At 46.6% G+C, this 12,398-nt stretch overlaps 1 protein-coding gene across 1 annotated transcript in view; it reads left to right on the top strand.

Moving 5' to 3' along the window:
• The window catches only part of ELAPOR2 (endosome-lysosome associated apoptosis and autophagy regulator family member 2), a 135,404-nt gene that overhangs the window by 76,964 nt on the left and 46,042 nt on the right, over positions 1-12,398 (top strand). Inside the window, exons 3-4 of the mRNA XM_077807883.1 lie at positions 7,662-7,857; positions 9,168-9,315. Of these exons, the coding sequence (XP_077664009.1) occupies positions 7,662-7,857; positions 9,168-9,315 (344 nt within the window). The remainder of the gene's footprint in view (positions 1-7,661; positions 7,858-9,167; positions 9,316-12,398) is intronic.

Here is a 12,398-nt window from a genome sequence, read left to right as displayed (position 1 = left end):
AGCAGCAGCTACATGCCACAACTCGTCCCAATGTCCCGTGGAACACCCGCAGGCCACGGCAAAGGAGGGAAATCCCTGAACCCGATTGTTCGCAGAACCCCAAGTGCTGGGCCAGTCACACTGAGATTGATCCCTGTTTTGCTTGTGGTCAATTTGGACACCTCCAGCGACAGAGCCCAGTCACAGACTTCTCCTTTGGCCAGGTTTACACTGGAGAGGTCCAGGCCCGCTTGTGTCCTACTGCTAAGGTGACTGTCCCCATGGGCCTCGGCAGGAAACAAGTGCATGACCGGGTGGACTCTGGCTGTGGGCAAACCCTAGTGCATCAGTGACTTGCCTTGGCAAGTGAACTTGCACTGAGCCAGATTCAACTCCTTTGTATCCACGGGGACTTGAAGTCATATCTAAGTGCCCTGGTACCGCTAACTGTGGACGGAGTGACCTGGGTAATGATGGCTGGGTTTGCCCCGGAGCTGCCTACCCCATCATTCTCAGATGAGACTGGCCAGAATTCACTCAGGTTCTGCAAACTGCGAGCCTCTGGGACTCACTGGTGCAGATGGCTCTCGAGGGAGACCCCCTTGAGGGCAAGGTTGAGGGGCCCAGGAAGACTAACCCAGGTGACCCCTCAGCCCCACCTGGGGCTTTTGACACCCCAGAAGGATAAAGCTACCCCGGTTGGACGGCGGGGAAGCCCTGCTGGACACGGGAGTCAACTTCAGTAGGGACCAAAGAGAGGACCCCACCCTCAGCTGGGCCTATGAACATATAGCGTATATCAACAGGATGGCGACGGATCTGCAGTGAGCGGCCCAGTGGCCATGGTTTAAGTTGACAGAGGAGCACCTGTACCGGGTCGACTGAGATCCTCAGACCCATGAGCCTCATTCCCAGCTGGTCGTGTCCTAGTGTCACTGGTGGGCAGTACTGAGATTAGCCCATGACATCACTGCGGCTGGCCATTTGGGACAGGAGAAGACCCTGGCCTGGGTCTTGGCCCAGTTCTTTTGGCAGAGCATACACTGGGACGTCAAGGATTACTGTGTTTCCTGCCCTAAGTGCCAACTGGCAGTGCCTCTGTGGGTACAAAATGCCCCACTGATCCCCTTGCCAGTGGTAGGGATGCCCTTTGAGAGGGTTGTGATGGACCAGGTGGGGCCACTCACCAAAAGCGTCACCTCTTCCGCTACATTCTAGTAGTGATGTACTATGCTATCTGCTTTCCAGAGGCCATCTCCCTAAGGAAAGCCACCGAATGGATCATCGCAGCTGAACTCCTGAATATCTTCACCTGGGTGGGTTTACTCTGGGAGACAGTTACGGACCAGGGGACAAACTTCACCTTCCAGCTGCTCTGCAAAGTCTGTGGTCTCCTAGGGATCCAGAAGCGGCAGACATCAATCTACCACACCCAGATGGATGGATTGGTTCAACTGGGCCCTTAAAGAAATGCTCTGGAAGTTCCCACCTAAGGACTTGTGCCACTGGGATCAACTGATCCCCCCCTTACTGCTTGCCATTAGGGAGGGGCCACAAGCCTCCGCCAAATTCTCGTCATTTGAGCTACTGTATGGTCACCAGCTTTGGGGTTTGCTTGACTTAATGCGGGAGACCTGGGAACAAACCCTGTCCCGGACCCAGGGGCTCTTACGGTATGTCCTGCAACTGCAAAGTAACTGTGGTGGCGGAGCGCGAAGAACCCCTGCTCAGGGATACCCCCACGAAAGAGGAGCAGAAGCAGACCAAGCTGCTGCTGGAGGCCTTTTCCAAAACCTTCGCAGCCTTAACTGGACAGCACACCATCCAGAGCAACCCAGGGGAAATTGCTCGTGAGGTGACAAGACCTCTCCCGCGTCGAATGCGGGATGTGATAGAGCAGGAGGTCTAGGCAATGGCAGATCTAGTGGTAATTGAGAAGTCACAGAGCGAGTGGTGCAGCCCCATAGTGCTGGTCCCCAAGCCAGATGGGACCTTCTGGGTCTGCATTGATTTCTGGAGGGTCAACACTATCTCTAAATTCAATGCATATCCAATGCCCTGGATTGACAAGCTACTTGACAGACTCGGAGAGGCCTGCTACATCAACACCTTGAATCTGACCAAGGGCTACTAGTAGATCCCACTGGAACCTGGATTGAAGAAAAAGACAGCCTTTGCTACACTCTGCAGGCTCTACCAGTTTACCAGGATGTCCTTTGGCCTTCATGGAGCCCCTACGACCTTCCAGTGTCTGATGGACCATCTGCTGCAGCCCCATGTTGAGTACGCCGTGGCCTATTTGAACAATATAGTGATCTAAAGTCACCACTGGGTGGACCATCCAGACCAGGTGGCAGCTGTCCTGAGGACCCTCCAGGAGGCAGGGTTGACTGCAAACTGTAAGAAGAGCCAGATTGGTTAGCAAGAGACCACCTACCTCGGTTACACCCTCAGGCAAGGTAAGGCATGCCCCCAGGTCAGGAAGGTCCAGGCTATACAGGACCACCCAGCCCCAACCACCAAAAAACAGGTGAGGCAACTAGTGGGGTATTATCGCCGATTCATTCCCAGCTATGCCACAAGTGCTGCACCCTTGACTGAGCTACTCACTAGGGACAGCCCGCAATGGGTACGCTGGTCCCCCAACTGTGAAGAGGCCTTTTGGACACTGACGGACCACCTATGCCAAGAACTCGTACTGTAAAGCCCTGACTTCACCCTTGGCTTCGTTGTCCAAATGGGGAGGAACACCCAGTCCTCTATATCATCTGGAGGCTATTCCCCGGGAACATAACTATTTGGTCATTAGGAAAGAAGCCCTAGCGGTTAAGTGGATGGTAGAAGCCCTCCATTATTACCTCCTGGGCGGGTCCTTCGTTGTAGTGACAGACCACGCACCCCTAAAATGGCGACAAACCATTCAGGACACCAATGCAGGACTGATGTGGTGGTACCTTATCCTCCAACCTTTTGCATTTACAATGTAGCATCGTGCTGGGAGGGAAGACGCAAATACAGATTCTTTGTCATGGCTGGAGGATGCGGACAAGGCCAGCCCTGAGGGTAGAGCCAGACAAGCCATTCCACCCCTCCAAAAACAGTGGGGCAGGACAGAAAGTATAAAAGACGGGTCCTATAGCTCAGTTGGGCTGGAGCTGGCGAAGGAGACAGCCACCTCCTGCCCACTGCTGGGGCTTGCGCCTGAGGGGGACCTCTGCAGTGCCGAGGATCTAAAGGGACTGCCAGAGCTGCCAGTCGACGAGGACACTGAAGAGTTGCTGGGACTGCCGCTAGCTATGTACCCTGGGGAGACGGAGGACCCCCACGAACTGAAGGTACCCAGCGAGAGGATCGTAGGAGTAGCCCCAGGGACACCAGGCAATAATCTGGTTGTATGAGCAGAATACTGGTCAGCATGTTGTAGTGGGATCCTCACTGACCCAGTAGCAGAGCCTTCCACCATGGTTAGGGCCCTGGGCTGGGACCTGTGGAGTAGGGTGGGCCCAGGTCCCCACACCCTCTGCTGCTGCCCCACTCCTGGGGTGGCTACCTCCCCCATCTTAAAGCCAAGAGGCCTGCATTTGTCTGCTTGCCAAGATGGCAGGCCGTAGATTGTTTGGTGCTTTGTCCTGCCTGAGGGCCTGAGCCCCAGACTGTTGGTGCTCCGCCCTGCCTAGAGCTTCAGGGCCTCAGAGGCTGTTAATTCCCCTTTACACTGGTCTTTACAGAGACACAGCAGCGAGGGGGCGTGGCCTCCATCCAGGCCTGATGGGAAGGGATGGATATGACTCTGGGCTTTGTCTCTAGTGGTGAAGGTCAATAATGAGCTTGAGCCTCCCGGACAACAGTCTGCCTTGTCATTCAGGCTGTTCCTCTTTCAAAAGGTTGCAGTCTTTTTTTTTCCCTTCCCCCTCATCTGAAATGATCAGAGCATAAGGAATTGAACAATACTAACTCCATTAAAGCAGGGATCTTTGGTCACCTCCAATAGAAGCTGAACAGGAGGCTCTGATGCCTGCTGTGCTGTCAGTATGGCAGTGAATTTCTCTTGGATACCGATCCCCTATTTGAAGTTCACAAATTTGGAATATGTGGTTCAGCAATATTCTCAATTTCTTTTTTAACAAAACAAAAACATTAAAAAAATTTCTGGGAGTGGATAACAGGCTTAAACAGCACCACGATATGTCTTGCTGTTTTTCCCTGATGGCTTCTCTTCCCACTCTTCAAGGAAAACACCAAGAAAACAAAACAGGGAAAGATTAGTGTTAGTATTTATTTATTAATGATGCTGTAACACCTTCATGATTAATCAGAGATCGGGGTGTGTCAAGGTTCCTTCCCAACTCTGAACTCTAGGGTACAGCTGTGGGGACCTGCATGAAAACCTCCTAAGCTTACTTTTACCAGCTTAGGTTAAAACTTCCCCAAGGTACAAACTATTTTACCCTTTGCCCTTGGACTTCCGCTGCCATCACCAAACATTTATCTGGGTTTATTTTTATTAGGAAAGCGTTGTTTGGAAACGTCTTTCCCCCCAAAATCCTCCCAACCTTTGCACCCCACTTCCTGGGGAAGGTTTGGTAAAAATCCTCACCAATTTGCATAGGTGACCACAGACCCAAACCCTTGGATCTTAAGAACAATGAAAAAGCATTCAGTTTCTGAAAAGAAGGATTTTAATAGAAGTAAAAAAAAATCACCTCTGTAAAATCAGGATGGTAAATACCTTACAGGGTAATTAGATTCAAAACATAGAGAATCCCTTTAGGCAAAACCTTAAGTTACAAAAAGACACACAGACAGGAATATCTATTTTATTCAGCACAGCTTAATTTCTCAGCCATTTAAAGAAACCATAATCTAACGCATATCTAGCTAGATTACTTACTAAGTTCTAAGACTCCATTCCTGTTCTGTCCTCGGCAAAAGCATCACACAGACATACACAGACCCTTTGTTTTTATCCCTCCTCCCAGCTTTTGAATGCATCTTATCTCCTCGTTGGTCATTTTGTGTCAGGTGCCAGCGAGGTTATCCTAGCTTCTTAACCCTTTACAGGTGAAAGGATTTTTCCTCTGGCCAGGAGGGATTTTAAAGGTGTTTACCCTTCCCTTTATATTTATGACAGGGTGCCATTGTGCTACTCTCTATATGCACACAAAATGCAAAGTTACTCTTTGCCTCAAAGAGTTTACAATATAAGGCCCCAGTTCAGGAAAATCCTTGAGCAAGTGTTTAATTTTAAGCATGTGTTTAAATTCCATTGAAATCAGTTTCTGTGGGACTTAAACCCATGTTTAAAGTTAAGCACCATTCCTGAAGAGGGATGCTTTCCTACTTGGAGACCTCAATAGATTCCTATCCATTTCATGAGTATGAAGACTGTATTAGAATGGATACAATGGTTTGTTTGGAAAATCATACATTCAAATTCATGGAGGTTGTACCAAAGTTACGGAGAGGAGAATTTGGCCTATCTACTGATCTTTCCCTCTAGCCCTGCCAGTCAAGGATGATTATGCAAAGGAATGCTGTGTGTGAGTCAAATACATGAGTGGGAACCTGAAATTCAGGCTTAGCTGGGGTTTGGATATGACCTATACTTTCTGCTACTGTACAACTCTTTTCTCAAAGTATTTTAAGTCCAACAGGTTCTTCTGATGTGAGATAAACATCAGTACATATGTACAATATCATGCATTACATCCTTGGCTGGTTTGAATTGATTTATGCCAGTTTACATTAGCTGAGGCTCTGGCCCCATAAGCATAAATGGTTCTTTACCAATCACATAGGATGGGGCTTACAAAATCCATTTGCCCATGAAAGAATGCATGGCTTGGGGATGGTAGAAAGCAAAAGTGGATGATTTGGGGGTCATGGGTGAAATAGCTTGGGAATTCCTCCACTTGGCTATGATACCTAATTATATATTTTTTAATAGTGGAGATATAAATCGTGGTAGTAATTAGTTTTATTGAATATATATATCATTGCAGAGTGTGAAATTCATGATATTTTCAATAAGAATGTATTACTTTTAGTTAGATATTCTTTAAAATGCAAATAAGGTATGATTGTGACGGGTTGCCCCCATTCCGGGGTGCCACCTGTTGTACTGGGGTACCACTGAGCTCGCTTGTTCCACCTCTGAAGCACCTGGCATTGGCCACTGTCAGAAGACAAGTTGCTGGGCTAGATGGACCTTCGGTCTGACTGAATATGGCTGTTCTTGTGTTTAAATTGTCCATATTTAGCTATACATGCGTACATTAGCCATACTGGAACTATTAACTTAAAAACACCCAATAACAGATTATTAATGACAGCGTATATTTATTTTTTCACTGAAAAAGGATTCTGGGATATTAAATCATGAGAGGAAAAAGTGATGGTGGAAGGATGTGTAGTGGACAGAGCACTGGGCTGGGACTCAGGAATCATGGGTTCAATTCCTGGCTCAGCCATTTCCATTGTCACCTTAGGCAAGTTACTTGATTTACACTAAAAGAAAAGGAGGACTTGTGGCACCTTAGAGACTAACCAATTTATTTGAGCATAAGCTTTCGTGAGCTACAGCTCACTTCATCGGATGCATCCGATGAAGTGAGCTGTAGCTCACGAAAGCTTATGCTCAAATAAATTGGTTAGTCTCTAAGGTGCCACAAGTACTCCTTTTCTTTTTGCGAATACAGACTAACACGGCTGTTACTCTGAAACTTGATTTACACTGAGTTCCAGTTCTTCATCTGTAGGGTCATTTCCCTTCCTCACAGGACTGTTGTGAGGATAAAATTTAATTCATAATTGAGAATGGTTTGGATGCTACAGTGATGATGGCCATATAAGTACCTAGATAGATAGTGGAAGAGTAAAGTTGATGGTTTTGGAATCATGGGTGGAAAAAAATTGAAACCCTAACCACTAAATTATGCTATAATTTATTACATACATTGAGGTACTGTACTTACCCTAGACATAGCTGAAATATTTTTTGCATGCTGTTATTTTTATTCCAATAGTGCCTAAAGGCCCCTATCAAAGATAAAGATGCACCATATCTGATGCTGTACAGACAATAATGAAAGACAGGTGCTACTCCAAAAATCATACAATCTTAGTCCAACACAAGATGCAACAGGTGGGTGAAAGGAATTGGGAGGATGATGAGGCAGAATGTGACAACAGTGATACGAACATATTTTTGCATAGACTAGCTACACATGCAGTTTGTCAGTGTAGATTTTTTAAAAATTCCTCTTTGCTAATGGAGACAAATAAGCAGATCAATAGCCATAATTTGAGATTTGGCTCCAGTGCTGTCAAGTAAGTGAAAAACAGAAATCAATTTGCACCTCGATTTTTACAAAAAGAAAAGGAGTACTTGTGGCACCTTAGAGACTAACCAATTTATTTGAGCATAAGCTTTCGTGAGCTACAGCTCACTTCATAAATTGGTTAGTCTCTAAGGTGCCACAAGTACTCCTTTTCTTTTTGCGAATAAAGACTAACACGGCTGTTACTCTGAAACCTCGATTTTTACAGTGGTTTTCTGAGCTGATTCATCGTGTTCCTGATTTTCATGGGTGGGAGTTTTGTAACTGGTTTCTTTATTGACAGCTCACCGATGCTGCTAATTGCCTTTACCATTAATCAGTTGTAAATGATTGTCTTCGCAGCGTTTTCATGTGCTTCTGGTGAATACCTAGAAATGAAAAATCAAGTGTGCAGTAAGTGTGCCGAGGGGACATATTCTTTGGGCAGTGGGATCAAGTTTGATGAATGGGATGACCTGCCAGCAGGATTCTCCAATGTGGCAACTTTCATGGACACTGCTGTCGAATCAGCTGAGAATAAAGCAGAGAGCTGTGACAAGTAAGAGGCTTATGGGTTGGCCTGTGGCCACACTGGTGAAGGGGTTGGTTTGACTCTCATGGATTTCAGTGGGCTTTGGATCAAGCCCATAGTTTGCTGTGGGAACCAGTTGCTCCAGTAGCATAGTAACATATAGCTGGTGTTGACAGAAAACAGTGACGGGTAGACTACGCCCCTCAGAATGGAATGCAGGTTATGTGTTAGTGAAAGCTCTTGGAGTTTGATGATGCCACCAGCTGGTTAACGGAGGGGACAATTGAACATGCTGTGCTGTGTAAGTACAGAAAAGTACATTGTGCAATAAAAGCAATCTCTGCACGTTGTCAAGAAGCAGACTTCAGGGATATTGAATTGTTGAGAATAAAGGATAAATAAAATGGGCCCTATTTGACCCTGCTGGTCCACTGGCACAAAGTCAGTTTCATCATCTACCTAAGCCTTCCTCTGTGCTGGAGGACTCCTTGGGTGCCATAGGACCAGCGGAGTAGCATGACAGGAGTGGCTAGCGAGCCACTACTTTCAGCCAATCCCCTGCTGTCATAATGGCCTCCGAGATGTCATTAGCAGCCAAAAGAACAGGAGTACTTGTGGCACCTTAGCGACTAACAAATTTATTAGAGCATAAGCTTTCGTGGGCTACAGCCCACTTCATCGGATGTATAGAATGGAACATATAGTAAGAAGAGATATATATACATACAGATAAGTTGGAAGTTGCCATACAAAGTGTAAGAGGCTAATTAATTAAGATGAGCTATTATCAGCAGGAGAAAAACACTTTTGTAGTGATAATCAGGATGGCCCATTTAGACAGTTGACAAGAAGGTGTGAGGATACTTAACTTAGGGAAATAGATTCAATATTAGCAGCCAGTGAAACTTGGAACAGCCTTGAGCTGTTTTAACTTGTACCTGAGTGGCTCTGGGATCAAGGAGGAGTAAAGGTGGCTTAAAACTACTTTTACACCCGGCATGATCAGTGCTGATTGCAGAAGGGCTATTCTTAAGGATATGGCCCTCTGTATCCTAGACAAGCCTTCCTGATGTGGATGCATTAGAAGTTTCCAGGAAACAACATACATTTGCCCCCATTCATAATTTTGATGTGCAAAAAGGTAAATTTTGACAGAGCACATAATCCTTTGTGTGAAAAAGATGTGGGAAACGGGTGTGAAAGGGTCAGGGAGTGACTCTAGCTACAGTGGGGTCCTGTGTCCTTTACTGAGCAATATATTTTAAATAGAAATGTTAAAAATGTCTTCTGGGTTCCTGTGATCTAAAATAAGCCTTGTTTTGTTTATCTTTATCCAGCTCTTCGTGGACTCCTCATGGGAATTACATAGAGTCCAATAGAGATGACTGCACTGTTTCTCTAATCTATGCTGTACATCTGAAGAAATCTGGTTCTGTCTTCTTTGAATACCAGTATATTGACAACAACATCTTCTTTGAGTTTTTTGTAAGGCTTTTATACACTGAATCTAACCTCAGAGTAAAGAGATGTGTTACAGATAAAGACCTATTTTGGAATCAGCTTAGTTTTCTCCTCATCCAAGTTATTAATGTCTCTTTAGCTTATTAAATCTGAACAAATTTTTGAAATCTCATTTCCCCTCTACCATTTATGCTGCCTGTCTACTTTCTGCATTTCATTCAGCTTTGACAACAAGACTAAACTGCTTGCTTTCACTGTACGGTAGGGTCTTCATAAGTACCTAAAGGAGCTAGGACCACAAAACCCATTGAAAGTCACCATAATTTCTAGTCACTTTCATAGCCAGGTTGTCTACAGCAGGGCTGGGCAAACTTTTTGGCCCAAGGGCCACATCAGGGTTGCAAAACTGTATGGAGGGCCGGGTAGGGAAGGCTGTGCCTCCCCAAACAGCCCGGCCCCCGCTCCCTATCAGCCCCTTTCCACTTCCCATCCCCTGACTGCCCCCCTCAGAATCCCCGACCCATCCAACACACCCTGCTCCTTGTCCTCTGACTGCCCCCTCCCGGGATTCCCCGGCCCTAACCGCCCCCCGGGACCCCACCCCCTATCCAACACCCCCTGCTCCCTGTCCTCTGACTGGCCTGACCCCTACCACACCCCTGCCCCCTGACAGGCCCCCCGGGACTCCCACACCTATCCAACTGCCCCCTGCTCCCTGATTGTCCCCCCCAGAATCCCAGACCCATCCAACTCACCCTGCTCCTTGTCCCCTGACTGCCCCGACCCCTATCCACACCCCCGCCCCCTGACAGGCCCCCTGGGACTCCCATGCCAATCCAACCCCCCCATCTCCCTGTCCCCTGACTGCCCCCCGGAATCCCCCACTCCCCGCCCCCTTACCATGCTGGAACCAGCCATGCCGCTGCACTGCCCGGCAGGACCGGCGGGCCAGAGCACTGGCGGCGCAGTGAGCTGAGGCTGTGGGGGAGGGGGACAGCAGGGGAGGGGCCGGGGGTGAGCCTCCCCGGCCGGGAGCTCAGGGGCCAGGCAGGAGAGTCCTGCGGGCCAGATGTGGCCCACGGGCTGTAGTTTGCCCACCTCTGCGTGCCATCTGTGTATGCAAGGCATGCATTGCATGTCCCAGGACCAGCTATGCCCATAGGATGATTCTATCTGATCTCCAAATGCGCATGGAGGAGATAATATTTTATAACAAAATGGCCCCATATGTGCTAGGTCACACTGCATGCGTGATGCGTGCAAGGTCACTCTGTGTGGAGGACACCATGAGGCATGAGGAAGGCTCTTAAGTTTGGGTCTAGAGTAGAGCTGGTGAGAAATGGTTTTCCCATCCCGCGAATGCTTTCGAGAGATCAAAATTTTGTCCTGTCTCAAATCAGGATGAAAAGTCAGAATCTTGAAAATCGTCACAAACCGAAAAACTGAAACTTTTTTTTTTTGGTTCAGAACAATTCAAATGTCTTGTTTCAATTTAGCCTTTTTTTCTTTAACCTTTTCTTTAGTCTGATCAGCTGAAATTTCAAAACGAAAAGTTGTATAGAACCAGAAATATGGGTCAGTTTTGAAAATATTGAAATGAAACAGTTTTGAAACTTTTTTCCTCAATGTTGTTTTCAAGCCAGGAAATCCGTCAAATCTGACCCTCCTGTGCCAATAGTTTAGGTTTCAACAAATAGCCTTTTTTGACACCCCATCCCGCCCCAAAAACAAATGTGTTGAAAAATTGCTGATGAACTCTTGTCCAGATTCCCTTTAACTTGAAAAAATATAATCTAGTTTGGCCAGCATTGTTTACACAGAGTTGTGTGGGACTCTAAATATGTGAATATCCTTACGACATTCTGGGAATGAGAATCTCAGTGTCATACAGGTGGCAGCTTAATCCAAAAGTTTCAGAAATGGCTAGTGATTTTGGATGTCTCCATTTTTGGGTGTCTGATCTGAGACACCTTTAAGGGGTCTGATTTTCAGAAAGTACTATGAACGTGCTTTCTGCGTCTCAAGTTGGGCACTCAAAACCCAAAATCACTAGCCACTTTTGGAAATCTTGGTCTCCATTTTTGGGAAAGGATCGGTCTGTGTCACTACCATGCAGAGAGATGGATGAAAAGTGAGCTGTTTCTGAGGTTTAAGATTGGGATTTTCAAAAAAGTTCCATGGAGCTTTCACTGCCCACTTGGTACTTCCTCAGACAAGCAAGCGCCTTGTGTGCTTTCTCTCAAGCTTCCTCTCATACTTGAGAGTTGTTCCTTCCTGTAACCATCCACAAAGCTACCTCATTATCCACCTTCAAATCCCTCCTTTAAAACTCTCCTTGTGACGCCCACAAAAAACTTGACAAACTTGACAAATTACAGAGACCACTGCCTATCATGGTGACCAACATTGCCATTCTAAGCTCCTTGGGGCAGGGATCATCTTTTTGTTCTGTGTTTGTACATCACCTAGCACAGTGGGGACCTGGTCCATGACTGGGGCTCCTATCCAAATAATAATGATAAAAAGACTTAGGAGTGCAGATCCCATTGATTTTCAATGGGATTTATAAATCATTTCTGTGCTTTGAAAGATTCTAGCCTGAGCTATCTCGCTTTGCCTTTCAATGTTACATTTGCTGCTGAATGTTGAGAAGGGGGCAAATGAGGACTTAAAACAGAGAGAGATGGCAGCTCAGAATAAAGAAAAGGAGTACTTGTGGCACCTTAGAGACCAACAAATTTATTTGAGCATAAGCTTTCGTGAGCTGTATGAGAGCTACAGCTCACGAAAGCTTATGCTCAAATAAATTTGTTGGTCTCTAAGGTGCCACAAGTACTCCTTTTCTTTTTGCGGATACAGGCTATCACGACTGCTTCTCTGAGTGTGCTGGAAATTGTCCATCTCCTCCGTCACCGACTTTCTCTTGCTGTCTCTGGCGGGTGAGTCATTGCCATCTGCAAAGCACTGTCATGCTATTTCACAGCGGTGCTAGGCCTTAATTAATGTTTTTACGGTATTTTGAGATGCTGGGATGAAAGCCTCTATGTAAGAGATAAGAGAGAAAGACAAAAAATAGCTTGATTTCGATGCCCGAGGCCCTTTATTGC

This window comes from Eretmochelys imbricata, chromosome 1, assembly GCF_965152235.1.
Source record: "Eretmochelys imbricata isolate rEreImb1 chromosome 1, rEreImb1.hap1, whole genome shotgun sequence".
Lineage (NCBI taxonomy): Eukaryota > Metazoa > Chordata > Testudines > Cheloniidae > Eretmochelys > Eretmochelys imbricata.
The sequence above is the reverse complement of the archived record's forward strand: the minus strand, read 5'-3'. Positions and strand labels throughout refer to the sequence as shown.